General features: G+C 47.5%; 2 protein-coding genes across 4 annotated transcripts in view; both read right to left on the bottom strand.

Moving 5' to 3' along the window:
* The window catches only part of LOC132765345 (H-2 class I histocompatibility antigen, Q10 alpha chain-like), an 89,762-nt gene that overhangs the window by 15,679 nt on the left and 49,703 nt on the right, over window positions 1-24,380 (bottom strand). Inside the window, exons 1-2 of one of the 2 annotated variants that reach the window (XM_067465439.1) lie at window positions 2,470-2,668; window positions 1,816-2,100 (exon numbers count right to left, since the gene is read on the bottom strand). In XM_067465439.1, coding sequence (XP_067321540.1) covers window positions 1,816-2,100; window positions 2,470-2,551 — 367 coding nt within the window. In that variant the 5' untranslated portion in view covers window positions 2,552-2,668. Of the gene's footprint in view, window positions 1-1,815; window positions 2,101-2,469; window positions 2,669-24,380 lie in introns of those variants that run through there. The other variant, XM_067465437.1, reaches the window with a different exon arrangement.
* Window positions 11,107-23,298, bottom strand: LOC137096310 (patr class I histocompatibility antigen, B-1 alpha chain-like). Of its 2 annotated transcripts, XM_067465442.1 has the most exons (9): window positions 23,141-23,298; window positions 22,510-22,785; window positions 20,098-20,373; window positions 17,858-18,142; window positions 15,675-15,758; window positions 15,276-15,308; window positions 13,053-13,085; window positions 12,545-12,579; window positions 11,107-11,484 (listed from the first exon to the last, which is right to left on the bottom strand). In XM_067465442.1, the coding sequence occupies exons 1-8, from the start codon at window positions 23,232-23,234 to the stop codon at window positions 12,560-12,562; spliced, it is 1,101 nt and encodes a 366-aa protein (XP_067321543.1). In that variant the 5' UTR covers window positions 23,235-23,298; the 3' UTR covers window positions 11,107-11,484; window positions 12,545-12,559. The 2 variants fall into 2 exon arrangements, with proteins under 2 accessions (XP_067321543.1, XP_067321544.1); XM_067465443.1 differs by lacking the exon at window positions 12,545-12,579.

The following is a 24,380-nucleotide window of genomic DNA, read 5'->3' as shown; positions in this document are numbered from 1 at the left end:
AGAAACCTGTATTGGTTTTAACTCCATAGAAACTGCTCTGAATCTGAGTATTGTCGGGGGGGGGGGGGGGGGGTCTCAACAATTGAATAAATGTAATGGAAAACAATGGCAAAGGGCCTTGCTTTATCCCTGGACATCAATTTCTGTGAGCATCATTTATTAAAACATGAAGATGTTTATGTTCGATGAAGCTCATTTTGTAACACCATCCTGGGCACGTTCACTTATAAGCAAATCCCAGACTAAATTGACTGAGGCTTCCTCCCAAACACTTCCTTGGGGGGGAAAATGTAAACTCGTCCATAAATTGAAGGTTCTAATAGAAAATCACCCAAATGGCAAAAGTTAAAATGAATTAAGGCCAAAGTGGAATATTATAGAAGAGTGAGAGGAATGGGTTCGATTTTTATTTCCTGTCTCCAGTACTCGGAATCCTCACTTTTCAAGATGCCTTTGCTCTTCCTTTTCCCACTCTAAAAAACAGGCTGCGTGGAAAACGTCCACGTTTCCCGTGGAAGGCAGCGCATCCCTCCTCTCTCTGGGATCTCTCTCTGGGTGAGGAGGAGGGGGGCACCTCTGATTTTAGGGACGGCTTTAGCACAGTAAGTTAATCACCAGCTTCAGCTGCAGTCCATTTTGCCAGCTGAAAGGTTGGCAGTTCAAAGCTCTGTAAGGGCGAGTGCCTGATCTTCAGCCCAGCTCCCCAACCAACTAGCAGATTGAAAACAGCAATGTGAGTAGATGAATAGGGACTGCATTAAGCAGGAAGATATTTTAGGCATGGCGTTTGGGAGGAAAGTTTGCAAACAAAAAAAGCTCTTTGGCAAGGAGTGGAGCAACAGCACCCCCCCTGTGGCCGGAACTGAGCACAGACTCCAAAAGATGCTGAATGATGAGAAAAAGCCTAAATATGTATATCTGTTGTCTGCCTTGTCACTGTATCATTGGCATTGAATGTTTCCTGTATCTGTGTTCTGTGATCCGCCCTGAATCCCCTTCGGGATGAGAAGGGTGGAGTAGAAGTACCACAACTAAATAAAGTAATTATAATGTTACTCTCCCAGGGTCTGGGGGACCTTCATCTAGAGTAGTGGTTCTCAACCTGTGTCCTCCCAGATGTTTTGGCCTTCAACTCCCAGAAATCCTAACAGCTGGTAAACTGGCTGGGATTTCTGGGGGCCCTTCCACAGAGCCCTATATCCCAGATCTTATGGCAGAAAACCCTACATTATCTGAATACTCAGATAACCCAGTTCAATGCAGATATTGTGGGATTTTCTGCCTTGATATTCTGGGATATAGGGCTGTGTGGAAGGGTCTTGAGAGTTGTAGGCCAAAAGACCTGGGGACCCACAGGCTGAGAATCAATGCTCTAGAGGTTTCTTTGGTGGAGGTGGGGAAGGGGAAGCAGCCCAGTGGTGCTCCTCCCTCTTCCAGATGGAGCTGCCAAGGAAAACCCTTCTGTTTGTGTGGCTTCCCCCCACTTGCCTTTTCTGTGAGCCTCCTCACCCTTGAGCATTTTCCACCTTCAATCCACTTTGGATGCTGTGATTGCTTCCTGCCAAATTCTGGGAATTGTAGTTGAGGGTGGCCCAGGGGTTCACTGGATGAGCAGTTTGAAGACCCCTCAATAAACTACAAGCCCCAGAATTCTACAGGAGGCAGTCGCGGCATTGAAAGTGGATCAAAGTGGGGAAATGCTCACGTGTGAGGAGGCCCTGCATCTCACCCACCTCTGTTTTCCATCCCCTCTTTCTGAGAAGAAGAATGATGGTGATGAGGGGAGCAGGGCCCCCCTCCTTTTCTTCCACTCACCTCCGCTCTGGTTATAGTACTTGGCCACATTCACCAGGTTCGCTTGGAAGGTCAGCTCAGCATTCCGCACATACTGGCTGTTCCACTCCCAGTAGTTGGGGTCCTCCTTCTCCACTTCTCTGATCCAGGGGACTGTGGGAAGATATCTATTTGTGCTGGAATTGTAGTGACCAAAAGGCTGGTCGTCCACGTAGCTCACAGCGTAGAACTGGGGCACCTTCTGGCCAGGCTCAGAGACAGAAGTGTAGAAGTAGCGCATGGAATGGGGGGAGGAGGAAGAGGAGCCTGGGAAGGAGGGAGAGAGGAAGGGGCCATTGTTGTCATACCCAAGAGGACGGGCTTGGTGCCAGAAGGAGGCAAGAAGAGGGGCCAGAGGGGCATGGATGGGTTTTGGAATAAGAGAAGCATCCGAGGAGAAAGGGGCTGAAAGAGGGCATCCCTATGGCTGCCTCCTCCCGGGGGCAAATGCCCGGAAGCTACGAGGGGGCCCTCCCCTCCACACACACCCCCAAATCCCGCCAGGAAGGGAAGGGCCTCCCCCCACTCCCGCCCCCTAAGAAGCGAGGAAGAGCAGGCCAGGGCAGGCTCCCCCCAGGACCCTGGGCTCAAGAGGAGGACCCCCTCCCCTCTCTCCCCCCTTCGACCTCCACTCACCGGACCCCCTCCCCGCCAGGAAGGCCGCGCAGCCCAGCAGGAAGAAGAGGGGGAAGGGAGGGGCGCCCCCGAACATGGCCATCCCCCCGCTCTTCTTCTCCCTCGTCTTCTCTCTTTCTCTCTTTTGGCCAAACTCCGGAGCGAAAGAGAAGCGCTTCTCTCTCTTCGCAGTCCAGCCGAGCTCTGCCAGGGAGCAGGGCCAGGATTGGCCCAAAGGGAAAGGTTCTGCCAATCGAAAAAGAGAAGTCCCGTGTCGTCACCGGGTGCTGGGCAGAAGCCCGGCCGCAGGCGGACAAGAGGCTGGAAAGGGAAAGAGAAAGTGAGCGGATCCCAAGCTCTTTCGGGAATCCCCTGGGAAGGCAGGAGGGGGCGGGGGAGAGTGGCTTTGGGAAGGCTTTGAGAAATCCAAAGTCTTCCCCAAAGACTTTGAGAAACGCCGATGTCATAGAATCCTAGAATCCTAGAGTTGGAAGAGGCCTTGTGGGCCATCCAGTCCAACCCCATTCTGCCAAGAAGCAGGAAAATTGCATTCAAAACACCCCCCCTCTCGACAGATGGCCATCCAGCCTCTGCTTAAAAAGCCTCCAAATCCTCCACCACACTCCGGGGCAGAGAGTTCCACGGCTGAACAGCTCTCTCTCACAGTCAGGAAATTCTTCCTCATGTTCAGATGGAATCCCCTTTCCTGTAGTTTGCTCCATTGTGTCCTAGTCTCCAGGGCAGCAGGAAACAAGCTTGCTTCCTCCTCCCTGTGGCTTCCTCTCACATATTTATCCATAGCTATCATATCTCCTCTCTGCCTTCTCTTCTTCAGGCTAAACATGCCCAGCTCTTTAAGCCGCTCCTCATAGGGCTCCTCAAGTCGCAGGAAAGCAGCAGAAATGCCACCTCTGCCCCAAGCCTGTTCTGTTCTGCTTCCCTCTGCTGGATGTATGTGTGTCCATGGCAACCAGGGGAGGAAGGGGGGGGTTCCAGTGGCGAGGAGTTCCACCTTTCCTTCCTCCCCTCCAGAGGAACCCCCTCCCCCTGCTGCCCTTCACTCACCCTCCCCACCTTCCCTTCTGCTTGTGCATTCTTCTCTGACTCTGGTGGACTGAAACCTCAGAAGAGAGGACGATGACGACAAAGAAGCCCATGTTTCCTAGTTCCAACAGACCTCACTACCTCTGAGGATGCTTGCCATAGATGCAGGCGAAATGTCAGGAGAGAATGCCTCCAGACCATGGCCATACAGCCCGAAAAAACCTACAACAACCCAAGAAGCCCATGGCTGAAACCTTTGGAAATGTCTCCAGAGAGGAAGGCAATAATTCTTCTTTCACTCATTGATATCACGCCAGGCTGCCAGTAATGGGACTCCGAGAAGGAACTACACATTAAACACAATCCAGATTGAAAACAGGGCAAAAATAGGAGTAAAAGTGTAAAGATGAGAAGATACAACACACACTTATATTTACACTTTTATTCCTATTTTTGTCCTGTTTTCCATCTGGATTGTGTTCAATGCAGAGTTATATATATATGCTTGCCCCCCCCCCCCTCCGGTGGCGCAGTGGGTTAAACTGCTGAGCTGCTGAACTTGCTGACTGAAAGGCTGGCGGTTCAAATCTGGCGGTGGGGTGAGCTCCTGCTGTTAGGCCCAGCTTCTGCCAACGTAGCAGTTTGAAAGTATGCAAATGTGAGTAGATCAATAGTTCCACCTTTGGCGGGACAGGAACAGCACTCCAGTCGGTCATATGACCTCAGAGGCGTCTATGGGCAATGCCAGCTCTTCGGCTCTTTGATGTAAGATGAAGATCCCTTATTTTGTGTTACTTACAAGGACTATGTAAGTTTGATTTTCGTATTCAACATTGCAAGTTTGTGTTTCATCTCTGCTGAGGAAAGAGTAAAGGTTTTTCTGTGCCTTTTTCCTCTGTGTCTGTGAGTCTATTGCCTTTGGACTTTGGGCGCTGGGTAAAATCCGCTGCTGCGCAACAGAATCCAGGAAGCCGATTCCGGTTCTTTAACCAAGCTGCAAGGTATAAAGAAAGGTGACAGAAGAACAATCCCTTCTCTGTGTTGGTTTTAAGACTGTTCTTCTGATCAAGTGAGGTCTGGCTAGCTGCAAAATTAGAATTGAACCTAGAAACAGTACTTTTGGGGCTACTGTTCTAGATAGAAAACACCTGCCAATAAGGCCCTGCCAAAGAGGGACCCTGGGGCCTGAGTGTTGCCATCCAGCTTTGCTGCCTGCTCAGCCCTGGGCTTACCCACGAGGAGACCTGCAGCCACACCCTCTTTCCAGCCAGTTGACCCAGCAGGGAGAGAACATGGCCCCCGCAACCTCGCCACACTGCTACTTTAATGGCCGCGCCACCCATTGCCCGGCTGCCGGAATACCTTCGCCGGGTGCCTCCATAGCCATGCTGCCCATCATTTGGATATTCACAGCCATTGTAACATGTACCATGTTATCCTCCACCTGCTCCGCCATTGAGGTCTTTGGGTCTTCGGACTGTGCTTGGTCTGGAAATACAACACCACCTGAGCTCTGCGAGCGCAGCATTTTTCCGAATGAAGCAGAGAGTGTTTGAGGACCGGGACATCCGTAGGGATACCAAGGTGCTTGTTTATAGAGCTATTGTCCTCCCAACCCTGCTCTATGCCTGTGAGACGTGGACTGTCTACAGACGTCACATGCAACTCCTGGAACGATTCCATCAGTGCTGCCTCCAGAAAATCCTGCAAATCTCTTGGGAAGACAGGCGGACAAACGTCAGCGTGCTGGAAGAAGCAAAGACCACCAGCATTGAAGCAATGGTCCTTCATCATCAACTCCGCTGGACCGGCCATGTTGTCCGGATGCCTGACCACCATCTCCCAAAGCAGTTGCTCTACTCTGAACTCAAGAATGGAAAACGGAACGTTGGTGGACAGGAAAAGAGATTGAAAGATGGCCTCAAAGCCAACCTTAAAATATCCAGCATAGACACTGAGAACTGGGAAGCCCCGGCCCTTGACCGCTCCAGCTGGAGGTCAGCTGTGACCAGCAGTGCTGCAGAATTTAAAGAGGCATGAATGGAGGGTGAAAGGGAGAAGCATGCCAAGAGGAAGGCGCATCAAGCCAATCCCGACCGGGACCGCCTTCCACCTGGAAACCAATGCCCTCACTGCAGGAGAAGATGCAGAGCAAGAATAGGGCTCCACAGCCACATACGGACCCACAAGAACACTGGAAGACAATCCTCCTCGGAAAATGAGGGATCACCTAAGTAAGTAAGCATTTGGACATTGGAACTCTTGTGCGGGCGCTTGTTTTCGGGGTTCCCCTGCCTCTCCTGCTGCTTCAGACCACTTTTTCCATCAGCCCACTTTGGTTGGGATTCAATGTTTACTTTTAAGCTATTTTTTTGTATTTATATTTGGAATTATTGTATGTTTAAAGCTTTTTTATTGTATTTCAATTGGAATTACTTCTAAGCTTGTTATTGTATTTATATTATTATCTCATGTTTATTATTGTACGTTTAAATTGATATGCTAATTGTTTAAATTGATATGTTATGCTTATTATTATATGTGTAATGCGGCATTGTATGCCATGGATTGTAAGCCACCCTGAGTCCCTCACTGGGGTGAGAAGGGTGGGGTATAGATGTAGTAGTAGTATAATAATAATAATAATAATAATAATAATAATAATAAAGGCCGAGAGGGATAAAACATAAGCAGCAGGTGACAAGATACTTTTGACAATGAAGAAGCATGGAGTTCCTCATGAGGAAGCGAAGGAGGGACATAAAATAAAGCAAGTAAATAAATATAAACAAGCCACAGAAGGAAGAAAAGGGATAGCCAATACTCCAGAGGACAGGAATAGGATTGGGAGGGATAGCCAATACTCCAGAGGACAGGAGCAGGATTCAAAACGATCTTGACAGATTAGAGAGATGGGCCAAAACTAACAAAATGAAGTTCAACAGTGACAAATGCAAGATACTCCACTTTGGCAGGAAAAATGAAATGCAAAGATACAGAATGGGGGATGCCTGGCTCGAGAGCAGTACGTGTGAAAAAGATCTTGAAGTCCTCGTGGACAACAAGTTAAACATGAGCCAACAATGTGATGTGGCGGCAAAAAAAGCCAATGGGATTTTGGCCTGCATCAATAGGAGCCTAGTGTCTAGATCTAAGGAAGTAATGCTACCCCTCTATTCTGCTTTGGTTAGACCACACCTGGAATATTGTGTCCAATTCTGGGCACCACAAGTCAAGAGAGATATTGAAAAGCTGGAATGTGTCCAGAGGAGGGCGACTAAAATGATAAAAGGTCTGGAGAACAAGCCCTATGAGGAGCGGCTTAGGGAGCTGGGCATGCTTAGCCTGAAGAAGAGAAGGATGAGAGGAGATATGATAGCCATGTATAAATATGTGAGAGGAAGCCACAGGGAGGAGGAGGGAGCAAGCTTGTTTCCTGCTTCCTTGCAGACTAGGACGTGGAACAATGGCTTCAAACTACGAGAGGAGATTCCATCTGAACATTAGGAAGAACTTCCTGACTGTGAGAGCCGTTCAGCAGTGGAACTCTCTGCCCCGGAGTGTGGTGGAGGCTCCTTCCTTGGAAGCTTTTAAGCAGAGGCTGGATGGCCATCTGTCAGGGGTGATTTGAATGCAATATTCCTGCTTCTTGGCAGGGGGTTGGACTGGATGGCCCATGAGGTCTCTTCCAACTCTTTGATTCTATGATTCTATGGAAGGAAGCTCTTTATTTCTGCCCACAAAATTATTACAGACTTTTAAAAAACTAGTCCAAAACCACCATGATGATATAGGATTTTTTTTTAAAAAGGTGTTAGCTTTCCTTTTTATGGGCACATGTTCTGTCACCGCTGGACCTGAAATGAAGTGCCTTTAAGAGAGGATGTATGGCTTGGATCCAGCGGGAAGCCAGGGCCCCCGAAAAGAAGCCTTTAGAGAAATTTCCCTTATTAAACAGTCTTTATGAGGCTTGAGCTTAAATATAAGTCTTTTATTGATGAACAAACAGGAACTGTAAAACTTTCTTAACAATCTCTTGGCTCTTGCAATCTTGTTCACAAGGAACAGGCACTATATTCAAAAACCTTGTTTAAAGGGAAATTTCCCTTTCTAGCTCCTCCCAGGCTGCTGTGAACCTAAACCTCATTGATGTGGATTCACTACCGGGCTGAACTACGTCTCAACGCCGAGCAAACCTATCAAAAGGCTTGTAATCACTTAGCTGCTTTGATGGTTAGAGCTGTTATTCCCTCCGGAATTCCTTAGGGCTGTAAGGCTGTTTCCCCGGAACTTTTGGGAATCTTCAGAGGCTCTCAAGACTGTTCTCCCCCAGAAAGTCTTAAGGGACGAAGCCTTTGTACAGGAGGACGTCTGTATACATCCTCTGCATAGACTTCCTTTACTGAGACTAACTGAAAGATGGCCCCTTCCCTCCAAAAAAACCCAGAGAGGGGCGGGACCGGGGATCCTAACTATTATTGACAGGTCGCTTACCCTATGAATGCAGCCAAAGGAGCCACCTATCTGCAAAGCCTCTGCAACTTAGGACTATGAGCAAACACTCAGTGCAAAGCACAAAATTGGAGCCCCTGGAACAGCCGTTCCAGAACAGCACAATTAGCTAAGAAAAACATTCAGTGCTTGTTTGTGTACATGAAAATCCATTTCCCCACCCAAAAAGCTGAAAGCATGTTTTGATTTTGCAAAAGCCAAAACAATTAAGAGATGGAAATGAAAGTTATACAACCACGTTTTCCAAAAAGCAACACTTCTGAACGGAAGACAAGGACATCCAGGCAAGGAAGCAATCAGTGGAGACAGGGAATGGTCTGTCCCACGATGCTCCATTGTTGGGGGTGGCAGGGGAAGACCTGCCATTCAGAACTGGAGGAGTCACTTTCGATCTTTCGTGGCTACAATGTTAACTTGATTAGTTATGCATGACAAATGCCTCGATTTTGAAAAATTAACTTAAACTATTTCATAAGGGTCCGTTTCCAAAAAGCAGCTGTAGACATCCGCTTTGACATTCCCACCTTTCTCATACACACTCATAAGGCAATCCCTCCTTTAGGTGATGCCAACGATAATGTATATTAACTTGTGAGGAGCCTAGCTCTGCCCATTTAGTTCGACTGCCTCCCTTCAACCTGCAGAGGTCATCAAGAACCATCTGGACTTCTGGTCCCTCATCCTAGCATCACTGTTTACCTGTATTGACAAATATGGAAAAATACCAAAAGACTGGGGGCTGGCCATTATTGTCCCCATCTATAAAAAGAAAGGGAATCAGGATAAGCCTGCAAACTATAGACCCATCAGCCTCCTCAATACCATCAGCAAAATAGAATCATCGAATTGGAAGAGACCTCATGGGCCATTTACTCCAACCCCATTCTGCCAAGAGGGCAGGAAAATTGCATTCAAAGCATCCCTGGCAGATGGCCATCCAGCTTCTGTTTAAAAGCCTCCAAAGAAGGAGCCTCCACCACACTCCAGGGCAGAGAGTTCCACTGAGTTCCACTGCTGAACAGCTCTCCTTATAGTCCAGAAGTTCTTCCTAATGTTCAGGTGGAATCTCCTTTCTCGTAGTTTGAAGCCATTGTTCCATTGCGTCCAGGGAAGCAGAAAACAAGCTTGCGTCCCTCCTCCCTAAGACTTCCTCTCACATATTTATATGGCTATCATGTCTCCTCTCAGCCTTCTCTTCTTCAGGCTTAAATGTACACAAAGCAGCTTCAGTGGAAACTACTGGACTGGATGGAGCAAGAGAATATACTTGCGGAGAAGCAAGCCGGCTTCAGGGGAGGACAATCCACCATTGACCAATGCATAGTGTGAGGAAGCCACGTAATTATCAATATCAACCTAGGAGCTGGATGCCAAGGGACCACTAATTAAGGGGGTTTTCTTATTTGATAGTGTAGATTACATTTAGTAACCCTAATTTGGTCCTTCTTCTTCTTGTACAGGGATGTTTGACTTAGAAGAAATTGTATCTGAGGCAAGGCTTGAGAAAAAACAGTAACAAGTTTATTGGAATATAACAAGAGTGAAATAGATTCAATGTTACTTCACTCTAGAGGCACAAACTTAGCTGGTTACATTTATGGAAGTTCTTGAATGACTCTAGGCACTAAACAGATTTCAAAAGGTTTCTTTAGGCAGATGCTTCTTCCTTTAACAACCATTCTGGTAATACAAATAAGCCACTTGACTTATTAACTGTATTGGCTCCAAGCCAAATCTTGATTCTTAATCAAAGAATTTATTTATTTACATTTATTTACAGTTCTTATATTCCGCCCTCCTCACCCCGCAGGGGACTCAGGGCGGATTACAGTAAACACATATATGGCAAACATTCAATGCCAGTTTGACAAACAACATTTAACAGACAAATACACCGAGGCTATTTAACTTTTTTCTGGCCGCCAGGGGAGCTGCTGCTTTTCATCGTCCATCAACGACACCGATGAAGTTCTTCCGCATTCCACATTCCCCGGAGAATCAGTCCTCCCTGTGGTTCTATCACTACAGGATTCCTGTTGGATTTCTACTTCCACACAGAATCCACTACCTCTGTAGTTCACAACTACAGATCAGTTCCTTGATCCTCTCACTGGAGAATCCTCTCCTGTAACTCTCTGGTTACAGATTGCTGATTCACAGATCAGTCCTCTTCTGCAACTCTCCAGCTACAGACTGATTCACAGATTGATCCTCTTCTGAAACTCTCAGGCTACAGACTACTGATTCACAGATTGGTCCTCTTCTGAAACTCTCTGGCTACAGACTGACAACTTTCAAAAAGCTGCGCTGCCAAGTGGCAGTTGGCTCTGCCCCTGTTGCTATGGCACCAGCTCAAGGCAAGCCAAGCTAGTTACCATCCCTAATAAAATACAATTCTACATACTTATCATTACTAACTATTGTCTAAACAATACATGACAATAGGAATAAAAATACACATCATCACACATAGTATTTCAACATCTCATAGAGAAATATTCCTCCCTCAGGTCATCTTCTCTCTATGCTATGTTTATAAACTTCAGAGCAGCTTTTGATTCCATCTCCTGTACCAAGCTATGGGGAAAAACTTGGGTCCACCTCAATAGACAGACGACTCCTGCAACTAATGAACAGTCCAGAGGGAACTCCTCTGAAAGTAAGATGCAGTTCCCAGGGCCGCTTCCACACAGCTGAATAAAATCCCATATGTTCTGCTTTGAACTGGAATATATGCCTGTGTGGACTCAGATAGCCCAGCTCAAAGCAGATAGTGTGGGATTTTCTGCCTTGACATTCTGGGTTATATTGCTGTGTGGAAGGGCCCCAAGTGGTCAAAACTGGGAAAGGCTTCAAGCAAGGATGCATTTTGGCCCAGCTATAATTCAATTTCTATATGAACTCCATGGTGGAACACCTTTACACTGCCATATATTCCAGTTCTTTGCCGATAATGTAGTATTTAATTCATCTGTTTGGAAGGGGCCTCAGACTGGCTTCCTCTATCTGGACTTCCCTCCTTGTTCTGCCAGTAAGAAAGAGCAGCGGTGGTCCCTCAAAGCTGGACAGGTTTTGGGTGCATCAGAAAAGGACAGGGAATAGCCTCCTAATGCCCCTCCCCAAAAGAGACACATGTGCTTGTATTACATAAGTTACTAACAGGATTGCAGGCAAAGTATATTTATTCCATACTTACTGTTTTTCTCTTATGCAGAGATTTAATCTGAACATAGTATCAATGAGGATTTTTTTAATCAGATGCAAAGCCTAAGCTCATCCTTTCAACTGCCAATTAATTCTAAGAACTCTATTCCTGTCAAAAAAGCAAATCGCCTCAAGGTGTTTTCGATTTCTCCCTCCAATGTAAAATATTCTGAAAATCTGAACAGGCAACAAGTCAGTGAAAGACACTGAAGACATCTTCAAATTGATGTACTTTTTCTCTCTTCTCTTCTCTTCATAGCAGATCTGCTGGTTATACTGGGGAGACAAAAACAAGGAAATCCTTTAAATTGGGACAAGACTTCTTGGCTGGGGGTTGGACTGGATGGCCCACGAGGTCTCTTCCAACTCTATGATTCTAAGAGACAGAAACCAGAAGAATTTGATCCAGGTGGAAGATGGAATGGGGAAGAAGGGACTGAAGAGCTGGTGACAAGAAGTTGGAAGACGTCCTTCAAGAATTTCAATAGAAATAAACATCCCTTCTTCTTTCAAATTAACGTTTCACCAGAGTTGAGTGTGACAAGCGAAGGTGCATTACAGAGATCCCAGAAACTGCTTCCATCATGAAGTGTGGGACCAGATAGCATTACAAATTATGTACAAAGTGATCAAGGAAAGCTGCCATCCAGGACTAGAAGCTTGGAAAATGTATTTACAGACCCATCATCTAATAGGCATGGAAAAAGCTAGATGGCTTAGGATGGAGACGACTTTCCCAGAAAAAAGTTTGAGTTGAGCTGGGAAAGTATGGGACTCTGCTCTAGCCAATCATATTGCAGCTGTGTGTCCCTGCCTCCACCAGGCAAGGGAATTGCAGCTGCCACCGGAATTACTCATTGAGCAAGTAAGGTAAGGTCAAGGTTTTCCCCTGACATTAAGTCCAGTCGTGCCCAACTCTGGAGGGTGGTGCTCATCTCCATTTCTAAGTCAAAGACACGGAATTGTTCACAGACACCTCCAATGTCATGTGACTGGCATGACAGCATGGAGCGCTGTTACCTTCTCACTGGAGTGGTACCTACTGATCTACTCATATTTGCATGTTTTCAAACTGCTAGGTTGGCAGAAGTTGGGGATAACAGTGGTAGCTCACACCGCTCCCCGGATTCAAACCTGCGACCTTTTGATCAGCAAGTTCAACAGCTCATTCAAAATGGAGAGGGAGGAGGAAAACACTTTCCCATGAGACCCATCTCTTCCTTCTGAACCCATTCCCTGTGAATTTCTGCATGAGGTTGGGAGGGAAAATATGCCCCCAAATAACATTCCCTATCAAAAAGCTTAACCCTGTTCCCTCCCAATGCCATTTATTTACCTTGCTGTGGGATTCCTAGATGGGCAGAGCAGACCCTGAAAGAAAAGAGGAGGAAAAGTGGCTTAGCCTCTCCTTCAGTAGTACAGTTGACTGAGAGTTGCATTCAAAAGAGTCAAATAAGACAGTAGTCTGGGGATTGAACCCAAGAGGGTTCATGAACATCGGTGGATTGTGGTAAAGATTTACAATGAGAAGTTCCTCTACTGTCTGCTCTATGGCTGTAATTCCAGAGTATAGGCCTTTTGGCTCTGAGGTGCCAGATAGTAATTGAGCTGCACCTTTTGGTCTCAAGGACTGGGCCATTGCCCTCAACAGGCTGGTGGTGGAGATTCCAAAAGGAGATGGAGAGCTTTCCTTCCACTTGCCTAGAAGCCTATGCAAAACTGGGAGATGAAAGGCTGGGGAGAGGTGTGGATTAAACGCAACCATGGACTTGAAAGGGGAAAGCTTTGTCTTCTTCACTTGCAGTGCTTTCTACCCTTAGAGATGGGAGTTACTTCTCACTTACCTGTCCCAGAGCTGTTGGACCCTTGGTCACTAACTGAAAAGGAAAGAAAAGACAGAGAAGAGGTCAGTGATTGGACATAAACGTTTGTTCCTTTTTTCTGAAAACAAGCATGTGCACATGCATGGAATGATAAAATTGGAAGAGGCCGCCAGGGCCACCCAGTCCAACCTCTGCCATGGAGGAACACACCACCAAAGCACTCCTGGCAGAGAAGGCAATGCCACTGGACTCCGAGGCAGTATATTCCACTGAAAACAGCTCTTACCATCAGGAAGATCTTCCTAATGTTTAGGTGGAATCTCTTTTCCTGCAGTTTGAATCCCTTGCTCCAGAGCAGCAGAAAGCAAGCTTGCCCCTCCTCAAAACCACATCCTTTCACATATTTAAACTTGGCTATCATGTCCCCTTCTCTCAGCCTTTTTCTCTCCAAGCTAAACATACCGAGATCTCAGCCCCTCTTCATAGACCTTGGCTACTAGAACTTTTATCATTTTGGTTGCCTTTCTCTTGAGATTTTAGCCGGTCAAGATCATTTGTTAAGAGAAGGTTTTCCAGTGCCTTCCTCTGAGGCCGAGAGAGTGGAACTTGCCCAAGATCACCCAGTGGGTTTCCAAAGCCAGCAGGGATTCAAACCTTTGAGTTCCCAAAGTTCTGCCCCAACACTCACAGCATGAAGTTCCACTGGATTTGAAGAGCTCCAGGCCAGGCCAAGGACCATATCTCCCTTATAAGCCTGCCCTTGTTTTCAGATCTACTGGAGATCTTTGGAACTCCTTCTGTTGTTGTTGTTGTTTATTTGTTCACTTGTTTCTGACTCTTGGTGACCTGTTTGCCTGTCGGCCATGGCCACCCCCATCTCCTTCAGAGTCAAGCCAGTTACTTCAAGAATACCATCCCATCCACCTTGCCCTTGGTCGGCCCCTCTTCCTTTCATTTTCCCCAGCATTACTGTCTTCCCTAAGCTTTCCTGTCTTCTCATGATGTGGCCAAAGTTCTTCATCTTTGCCTCTCATCTCCTTCCCTCCAGTGAGCAGTCGGGCTTTCTTTCCTGGAGGATGGACTAGTTGGATCTTCTTGCAGTCTAAAGCATTTTCCTCCAACACAACAGTTCAAAAGCGTCTCTCTTCCTTCGCCCAGCCTTCCTTCTCTTTCTGTCCCACCTCCATTTCAGGAACATCTGGTGGGAGCAAGGGAGAGGGCCTTCTTGCTGTTGCCCTCAGGCTGTGCTGCTCTCTTCCCAGAGAGGTGAGACAGTCAGAACTTTCTGGTTCAACACACCTTTGAGAACTGATTTTTACAGTGTTCATCCCACCTAAACAATGTGCTGCATCTTATATTTCTTATCTGGGCTTTGCTCCCTTTTAAATGACCATCAGGAGTTCAAGGTATTTATCTAGTTGTGTAGCCTGTTGTCGACCTTTGCAACCCGAAAGACAGTTGCATCTGTCAAGTAGGAAAATTAGGTCCCACCTTAAAGTGTGGGGAGGCTAAATTAACTAATTTATGAGGCCATAAAAAGACTCCAGCAACGTACTCCAGCAAAAAAGCATGCGGGGAATGCGGAAGTACTTCATCAGTGTCGCAGATGGACAATGAAAGCGACAGCTCCCCTGGCAACCAGAAAAAGTTGAATAGCCTCTGTCTATGTCTGTATATGTTGTATGTTAAAATTGGCATTGAATGTTTGCCATATATGTGTACACTGTAATCCGCCCTGAGTCCCCTGCAGGGTGAGAAGGGCGGAATATAAAAGCTGTAAATATTGTTTTGATTTTTGAGAGTTTCATCATTTAAAGGTTCAGATTGTGTGAATTCTTCTCCAATATTGTTTAAAATCTGTTGGAAACCACCTTGAGCCCTGAACAGGAAAACAGATGAAAAATGAGTATAACTACAATAATGAACGCAAATTGATGGTGTGCCTTAGAGCCATAAACAAGCGGAAGACCATGTACGTCAACCTTGGACAAGATTTTGACTTCTATGTGTCCAGAGAAGGGCAACCAAAATGATCTAAGGCCTGGAAGCCCTAAACCCCTATGAAGAGGAAGTCTCCCTTCCACAACAGAAAGTCAGCAGAAGTCGTTTCCATTTGACTCCTTCGGTCAAAAAAACAGTCTCATTGGCTTAAACCCTTGGAGACATAGGAGCACATCCCTCAATTCAACTACCTTTTGCCTCATCCATCTGGAGTAAACCTGCAACGGGAGAGGCGACACTCACCTGAAACTGCTTTGAAGCCATTTTGTCGTTTTTCTGCAGAGAAAGAATCAGGGAGTTAAAGCTGATAATCAGAGATCATCACCATCTCATTCTCTGATGGAGAAGACCACCCACCCTCCTCCTCCTCCTCCTCTCCTCACAGGGTTCCTCCCATTCCTTCCCAGCCTTTTAGGAAAGACATTGCAGAAATGGGAAAGCATCCTCAGACAACAGGATGAGACTCAAGCTCATGACACGGCCTGAGAAGAGGGCGGAAATGTAGTCCAGCCTCCAAATGGTTGGTTAAGCTGAACATTCAGGTGGGTGATCGGGGAGAATTCTTCAACACGATAATGAGATTCTCCCCATGACTACAGATTGTCTTCTCCCCACAAGGAAATACAGTCAGAATTTACTCACTGCAATACACAGCAATCCCAACGGCCAGGAGAGCAACGAGAACACCCACGACGACACCCACAATGATCACCCCCAGGTTGGAGGCTGAAGGTGAAAATGAAACAGGGAAGAATGAAATAATTAAAAGGAGATCCTCATGCCAAACCCTTTATGGAGCAATTTGTAGACAAGGGAAAAAGAACCAAGGAGTTCATGGAGTCCAAGGCTGAAGTGTGTATTCAGGGAAGAGCCCAGCTCCTATAATCCTGTCAGAGTTTGTAAAGCTGGACGTGGGTATTTCCGTTTACAAGGAGAAGCCATAATGGAAAAGCCTTCCATCTTCAGCTGGTGCTGAAGATGGAAGACCAACCGGACTCTGTACCCAATTGTTTCCATCAGTGCCTTGAGGCCGTGACTGGATGGCTGCATGCCAGCAGATTGAGGGTGAATCCAGCAAAGACGGAGATCCTATGGCTGGGGCGACCGGGCAGTGGGGACATCCAGCTGCCTACCCTGGATGGCGAGGCTCTATGCCCGTCATCATTGGTCAAGAGTCTGGGAGTCCTTTTGGACCCTCTGCTGACGATGGAGGCCCAGGTCTCTGCCGTGAGCAGAACCGCCTTCTTTCACCTGCGGCAGGCTAGACGGCTGGCCCCCTCCCTGTCCAGGGACGACCTAGCTACGGTGATCCAGGCCACGGTCATCTCAAGACTGGACTACTATAATACCCTCTACATTGGCCTTCCTCTGTCGATGATCCGGAAGCTCAAGTTGGTACAAAATGCAGCTGCTCGGCTTCTTGCAGGAATTCCGATGAGATGCCACATAACACCAATCTTACTACAGCTGCATTGGTTACCAATTGAGCACCGGATCACTTTCAAAGTGATGGTACTCACCTTTAAGGCCTTGCATGGTCTGGGGCCGATGTACCTGAGGGACCGCCTCACCCCCTACCAAGCCCAGAGATCCCTCCGTTCTGAGGGAAATTCCCAGTGTCAAGACCTTGCGTCTAACAATAACCAGGCGCAGAGCCTTCACAGCAGTGGCACCATCACTCTGGAATACTCTGCCACCTGAAGTCCATGCCTTGTGGGACTTACCAGCTTTCCGCAGGGCATGTAAGACATACCTATTTTGACAAGCTTTTAATGTTTGATACTGCTGTTTTTAAATTGTTTTAGATTGCTTTTAAATTTTGTTAGATTTTAGCCATTCTTGTAAGCCGCTCCGAGCCCCAGGGGAGTGGCGGCATATAAATTTAAATAATAAATAAATAAATAAATGCAGCCAGACACAGCTCCATTCTGCCTTGGCCCCAGCGGCTGGAGAGAGGTCCCCCTCCATGTCCTGAATGCCTTTGTTTTGGCCTCTGAGGCAGGGATTTACTAGACATTCCTCCGCACTGCCATTCCCTTTTCCTTGACTTGAAACTCAATAGTCACATGGGAGAAAAGTCAGGTTTCCAGCATGCAAAAGTTCACTTTTCCTTGTGCATTTAGGGGTTAAACCTGATGGCGGTGACTGATTTGTAACAAAACTCAAGGGTGTAAATGCTCTAAACCAGGGGTCCTCAAAGTGAGGCCTGGGGGCTGGATACTGGCTCAGGGTTAACCTAAATCTGAAATGACTTTAAAGCACACAACAACAGCAGCAGCAGCAGCAGCAACAACAACAACAACCCTATCTCATCGGCCAAAAGCAGGCCCACATTTCCCATTGAAATACTAATAAGTTTATATTTGTTAATACTGTTCTTCATTTTAATTATTGTGTTGTTTTTAAGTGGGTTTTTTCCCCCACTACAAACAAGATATGCGCAGTGTGCATAGGAATTCATTCATGTTTTTTTTTTCTTCAAATTATAATCCGGCCCTCCAACAGTTTGAAGGACTGTGGCCTGGCCCTCTGTTTTAAAAGTTTGAGAAGCCCTGCTCTAAACAAACACACACACAGTCAACTAATAAGCTTTACTTATTGTATTTTGTTGGCACATTTGAATCAATTTTTTTTAAAATTATAAACTTTTCATGGAAGTTATTCAGGATGAGCGGGAATGTGAATATATGTCCCACATAATACAGTACTTGCCAGAAGGGTAATAGTAGTGCTGACAACTATACAACTAGGGTTCCCATCACAGATTCTGTATTGCTATGGATGGTCCCTCCCAAAACCTTCCTTCCCTCCTTCAGTTGACTCACCAGGCTCTTCCCAGGCCACGTCCACAGGTTTCAGAAGCCCATCGTGGTCCACATGGCATTTGTAGCGTTCCTTTTCCTTGGGGTCCACCGTGACACTCCTCCAAGTGTAGTAAGTCCCATCCGAGTTGGGGGACACCAGGCCATGGTAGGTATCCTGCACCCAGACTTCTCCATCCCTTTTCCAGTCAATGTCAATCTCCTTGGGGTAGAAGCCCCCAGCATGACAGATCAAGGTCTCCATGCCATCATATTCCACCTTGCGTGTCACCTTCACTTCTGGCGCCTCTGCAAAGATGACATGAGAATAAGCACAGGGCCTTTCCAAATGATGGGAAAAGTGAATGCTCCAGTTTCAGGGAAGGAAGTTGCCCTCTATATTCAGTATTTGCCTCCTATGATTAAAAAAATCCTGTCAAAGAAGAGGATTCACAAGCTCCTTTAAATGCTTTGAAAAAACCCACCCACAGCACAGGAACTCAGGGTGGAAAGCCCAAAGGAAAATTAAGAGTCCGTGGCCTTGCTATTTTCCATTGGGCGGATTTTGGGCAATAAGGCCATGCTCAGGAGCACCACGTTTTTATGGGTTCTGCAAACTGTCTCCATAGGAAAGGGTCTAACACTCTGCACATGCTCAGATTAAGACATTTTCAAAATACAAACAGTCCCAGGGCGCTTCTCTTCACCTCCTGAAGATTCAGGTCAGGAGTCCTCTCTCCACTTTTGTCTGACCTTTCCTTCCAAGGAAATCTATCCACTCTGATCACTTGGAAGATGTCTCCACAAAAGTGGCTGCCCTGGTCTCTTGAAGAAACTCAATTAGGAGGAAGGGAGAAAGAGAGGAACCTGGCTGCAGATTTAAGAGTAACTGGTTTTTTTTATTTTAGAATGACTTTTTAGGCATGTAAAACTACTTCTTCAAATACAGTCAAGCAAAGGTTCTCATTCTGGGGGTTGGGACCTCTGTGGGGGCTCACAAGGGGGTGTCAAAGTGGTCATCAAAGACCATCAGAAAACACAGTATTTTCTGTCAGCCATGGGGGTTCTGTGTGGGAACTTTTGGCCCAATTCCATGGTTGGTGGAGTTCACAATGCTCTTTGATTGGAGGTGAACTATAAATCCCAGCTACTACAACTCCCAAATGCCAAGGTCTATTTCCTCCAAACTCCGCCAGTGTTCACATTTGGGCATATTGATTATTCGTGCCGAATCTGGTCCAGATCCATCATTGTTTGAGTCCACAGTGCTCCCTGGATGTAGGTGAACTACAACTCCAAAACTCAAGGTCAATGCCCACCAAACCCTTCCAGTATTTTCTGTTGGTCATGGGAGTTCTGTGTGCCAAGTTTGCTTCAATTCCATCATTGGTGTTCAGAATGTTCTTTGATTGTAGGTGAACTATAAATCTCAGCAACTACAACTCTCAAATGACAAAATCAACTCCCCTCCCAACCCCACCAGTATTCAAATTCGGGCCAAACGTGGTCCAGTGAATGAAAATACATTCTGCATATCAGATATTTACATTATGATTCATAACAGCAGCAAAATGACAGTTATGAAGAAGCAACAAAAATATTTTCTGGTTGGGGGTCACCACAATGTGAGGAACTGTATTAAGGGGTCGCGGCTTTAGGAAGGGGGAGAAACACTGACCTAGGGTGATGTTAAAGCATTCCCACAACTGTATAAATATGTTTTATAACCTGACATTTTAATACCATTCTGTACTTCATCTGAAGAACTGGGTTCACCTCCATGAAAGTGCTGGCTAGAATAAATTCTAGTTGGTCTGAAGTGAGGCACTGCCACATTCCCCCTTTCCTCCCCTTCTCTCTTATGGGGTGCTCCTGTTTTACTTTCTGGCAGGATCTGCCTACCGAGGAGAAAGGCGGAGAGGGTGGACTACCTCACTTCAGGCTGAAAGGGGAAAGGGGGCTCTGTGTTGGGAGGCTGCTTCATCTTAAATGGGATCCAGCCTCCTGCAAGGAACACATGGAATGAAGCCTCCTTCTGCCATGTTTCTTTCCAAACCTGGGGAAGTCTTCCAAGATGCACCCCTCCCCTCCTTGCTGCAAAGGCTGAAGAGGAGCAGTTCAGGCTCCCACCATCCCGTTCCTGCCAGGAGTGCCTGCCTTCCTTCCCTTGAAATACAATGTATGGGGATGAAAAAGAGATGAAGCCCCTGCAGCCCTCCTCTCCCATCCCACCCCCATCATGGTTTTCATGAGACTCTCTTCACCTGTCCTCAGCAGGGTCTCCTTCCCATACTCCAGGTGTCTCTTCAGCCACACAATGCATTCATCCTCCAAGTAGGCATTGAAGCGCTGGGCTTCATGTCCCTCCCTCTCCCACTTCCTCTTGGTGTTCTGGGCCGGGACATCAGCTGCCGTCCAGGTGAGGGTCTCCTTGTCGAAGCTCAGGTAGTCCCGCCCATCGTAGGCGTACTGGAAGTGCCCTCCTTTGCTCCCGTCTCTCCTCAGCTCACAGCCGTACATCAACTGCCAGGTGTGAGTCCCTGGAAGAGACCCACAGAAAGGAAGGAGGGAGACGAGAGAAGGCTATTAACAAAGGCAGACAAGTCCACTTTGGAATGCTAGAAATCTGATGTCTCTCCCACATTTCTCCCAAATATTTAGAGATTCACAATGCTCTTATTTTCATGAAATAAGAATTCAAATTGTTATTTCAACGCTTCACTACAACTCCACCATCTGTCTGAATGACTTGAAACTCAATAGTCACATTGGAGAAAAGTCTGATTTCCAGCATGCAAAAATACACTTTTCTAACTTTCTTAATGGCTGAGAAAACAAACGTGAGGCATTATTATTTTTTAAACGCCCCTCATGGCCTCTCTAGGAGATCCTCCGCAGAGACTCTATGGTCTCACTTTCTACTGGAAGTTGTGCTGGAAGACCTGGATTCCTAGAGTAGGCTCTTAGGTTAAATGTATGGTTGTGATACTGCACACCAACCCCAGCAAATAATAATGCAAGTGACAGCTGGAATGGTACCTGGAATGTTAGTAATTCTTTTTAAGTTTGATATGTTTTAATTATGTGGTTTTAAAGTATATGTGATTTTATTTTCTATATATGGACCCACAGCATCGAATTGTGAGCCACCCAGAGTCCTCTTCAGGGTGAGAAGGGTGGGATAGAAAGGCAGTAAAATAAATAAACAAATAGGCTTTGTTGCACTTTAACCTCTATTGCATGCTGCAAGTCACTGTAGAATCATAAAATTCCAGAGTTGAAAGAGACCTCCTGGGCCATCCAGTCCAACCCCATTCTGCCAAGAAGCAGGAATATTGTATTCAAATCACCCCTGACAGATGGCCATCAAGCCTCTGTTTAAAAGCTTCCAAAGAAGGAGCCTCCACCACACTCCGGGGCAGAGAGTTCCACTGCTGAACAGCTCTCACAGTCAGGAAGTTCTTCCTCGTGTTCAGATGGAATCTCCTCTCTTGTAGTTTGAAGCCGTTGCTCCATTGCATCCTAGTCTCCAGGGAAGCAGAAAACAAGCTTGCTCCCTCCTCCCTGTGGCTTCCTCTCACATATTTATACATGGCCCTCATCATGTCTCCTCTCAGCCTTCTCTTCTTCAGGCTAAACATGCCCAGCTCCTTAAGCCGCTTCTCATAGGGCTTGTTCTCCAGACCCTGGATCATTTTAGTCGCCCTCCTCTGGACACATTCCAGCTTGTCAATATCTCTCTTCAATTGTGGTGCCCAGAATTCAACACAATACTCCAGGTGTGGTCTAACCAAGGTATATTGTGTCCAATTCTGGGCACCGCAATTGAAGAGAGATATTGACAAGCTGGAAAGTGTCCAGCTTGTATTGCACTTCAACCTGTATTGCATGCTGCAAGTTGCTGTATTGCACTTTAATCTCTATTGCATGCTGCAGCTCCTTTGTTTGTGTTTTTAAATACATTACAACTGTACCCTCGGTTTGCCTCTGACACGATAAAAGAAACCTGTATTGGTTTTAACTACATAGAAACTGCTTTGAATCTGAGTATTGTTTGGGGGGGGGGGGCTGGGCAGGGTTCTCAACAATTGAATAAATGTAATGGAAAGCAATGGCAGTTCAAAGGAGATATTGTGGGATTTTCTGCCTTGATATTCAGGGATATAGGGCTGTGTGGAAGGGCCCTGAGAGCTGGAGGCCAAAATACCTGGGGTCCTACAGGTTGGGAACCGCTGACCTAGAGGTATCTTTGGTGGAGGTGGGGAAGGGGAGGCAAGCCAGTGGTTCTCCTCCCTCTTCCAGGATGGAGCTGCCAAGGGAGACCCTTCTTCTCTTGCTGCACCCCCCACTTGCCTTTTCTTTGGGCCTCCTCACCTGTGAGCATTTCCCCCCTTCAATCCACTTCAAATACTGTGAGTGCCTCCTGCAGAATTCTGGGGCTTGTAGTTGAGGGAGGGCCAGGGCTTCTCTAGGTGAGCAGTTTAAAGGCCCCTCCCTCAACTACAATCCCCAGAATTCTGCAGGAGGCAGTCACAGCATTGAAAGTGGGTCAAAGTGGGAAAACACTCAAGGGTGTGGAGGCCCTTACTCATCTCACCCACGTTTGCTCCCTCTTTCTGAGAAGAAGAACGATTGTGATGAGGGGAGCAGGGGCCCCCTCTTTCCCTTCCACTCACCTCCACTCTGGTTGTAGTACCGGGCCGCAGTCATCAGGTGCACTTGGAAGATCAGCTCAGAATTCTGTGAACGCTGGCTGTTCCTCTCCCAGTAGTGAGGGTCGTCGTCCTCCACCTTGCGTATCCAGGGCACCTTAGGAAGATCTCTCTTGGCTTTGGCATCATAGGAAACGAACTGCTGGTCGTCCACGTAGCCCACAAGGAAAAACTGTGGCGCTTGCTGACCAGGCTCGGAGACACCAGTGTAGAAGTAGCGCATGGAGTGGGAGGAGGAGCCTGTAAAAGGAGGGAGATGGATTTGGAAATAATCATAATAATAATAATAAGCAACGGGAGGAAAGAGCAGAAAGAGGGGATTCCATGGCTGCCTCCACCTGGGAGCTCAATGCCTGGAAGCAAAGAGGGCCCCCTCCCCTCCGTCTCCATTCTCCCCCCCCCCCGGGAGAAATCTGGCAGGAAGGGGAGGGGAGGTACCCCCACTCCCGCCCCAGAGAGAGGAGTGGAGGGAGGGAGGCAAGGCAAGGCAAGGCAAGGCAAGGCAGCCCCCCCCCCCTCTCCAGGACCCTGGGCTTAGAATGACTTCAGGCTCAAGAGGAGGACCCCCTACCCTCCCCCCCCCATTTCCACTCACCGGACCCTCTCCCCGCCAGGAAGACCACGCAGCCCAGCACGAGGAGGAGGAGGAGGAGAAGGGGGGAGGAAGGGGCGCCCCGAGACGCAGCCATCTCTCCCTTTCCTTCGGCCAAACTCCGGAGTAAAGACGGAACGCTTCCCTCTCTTCGTAGCCCAGCTGAGCCCTGCCAGGGAGGAAGGTCAGGATTGGCTCAAAGGGAAAGGTTCCGCCAATCAAAAAAGTGAAATCCCGTGCCGTCACCGGGTGCTGGGCAGAAGCCCGGCCGCAGTCGGACAAGAGGCTGGAAAGGGAAAGAGAAAGTGAGTTGATCCCAAGCTCTTTCGGGAATCCCCTCAGATTAGGAAGGCAGGAGGGGGGCGGGGGAGAGTGGCTTTGGGAAGACTTTGAGAAACCCCGGTGTCATAGAATCCTACAATCCTAGAGTTGGAAGAGACCTCCTGGGCTAGGCATGTAGCGGGGGGGGGGGGGGGGGGCTTGAGGGACTTCAGCCCCCCCCCCCCCCCCGAAATTCTGATGGTGGTCCGCGAGAAGGCCTTCCTGGTGCATTATTTCAACTGTTATGTTTATTCCTATCATGATCTGATCACCATGCTCAATATATCCCATATGCATGGGGGTACTGGGGTGACGATACAAAAGGTTTGCTAGGATAGACCCTCTTTCACTCAGACACAGCCCCTCCGAAACTCAGCCCCCCCCCGAAACCCCCCTGAAAAAAATTCAGCCCCCCCCCCCCCCCAAACGAAATCCTGGCTACGGGCCTGTCCTGGGCCATCCAGTCCAACCACATTCTGCCAAGAAGCAGGGAAATCGCCTTCAAAGCACCCCGACAGATGGCCATCCAGCCTCTGTTTCAAAGCCTCCAAAGAAGGAGCCTCCACCACACTCTGGGGCAGAGAGTTCCTTTGCTGAACAGCTCTCAAGAGTCAGGAAGTTCTTCCTCATGTTCAGGTAGAATCTCCTTTCCTTCCTGTAGCTTGAAGCCATTGCTTCATTGTGTCCTAGTCTCCAGGGAAGCCTGCTCCCTTCCTCTCCCATACTTATCCCTGGCCCTCATCATGTCTCCTGTCAGGCTTCTCTTCTGAAGGCTAAACATGCCCAGCTCTTTAAGCCTCTCCTCACAGGGCTCCTCAAGTCGCAGGAAAGTAGCAGAAATGCCGCCTCCGCCCCAAGCCTGTTCCGTTCCGCTTCCCTCTGCTGGGGGTGTGCGTGTGTCCCCATGGCAACCGGGGGGGGG

This window comes from Anolis sagrei, chromosome 2 (genome assembly GCF_037176765.1).
Source record: "Anolis sagrei isolate rAnoSag1 chromosome 2, rAnoSag1.mat, whole genome shotgun sequence".
NCBI classification, from domain to species: domain Eukaryota; kingdom Metazoa; phylum Chordata; class Lepidosauria; order Squamata; family Dactyloidae; genus Anolis; species Anolis sagrei.
The sequence above is the reverse complement of the archived record's forward strand: the minus strand, read 5'-3'. Positions and strand labels throughout refer to the sequence as shown.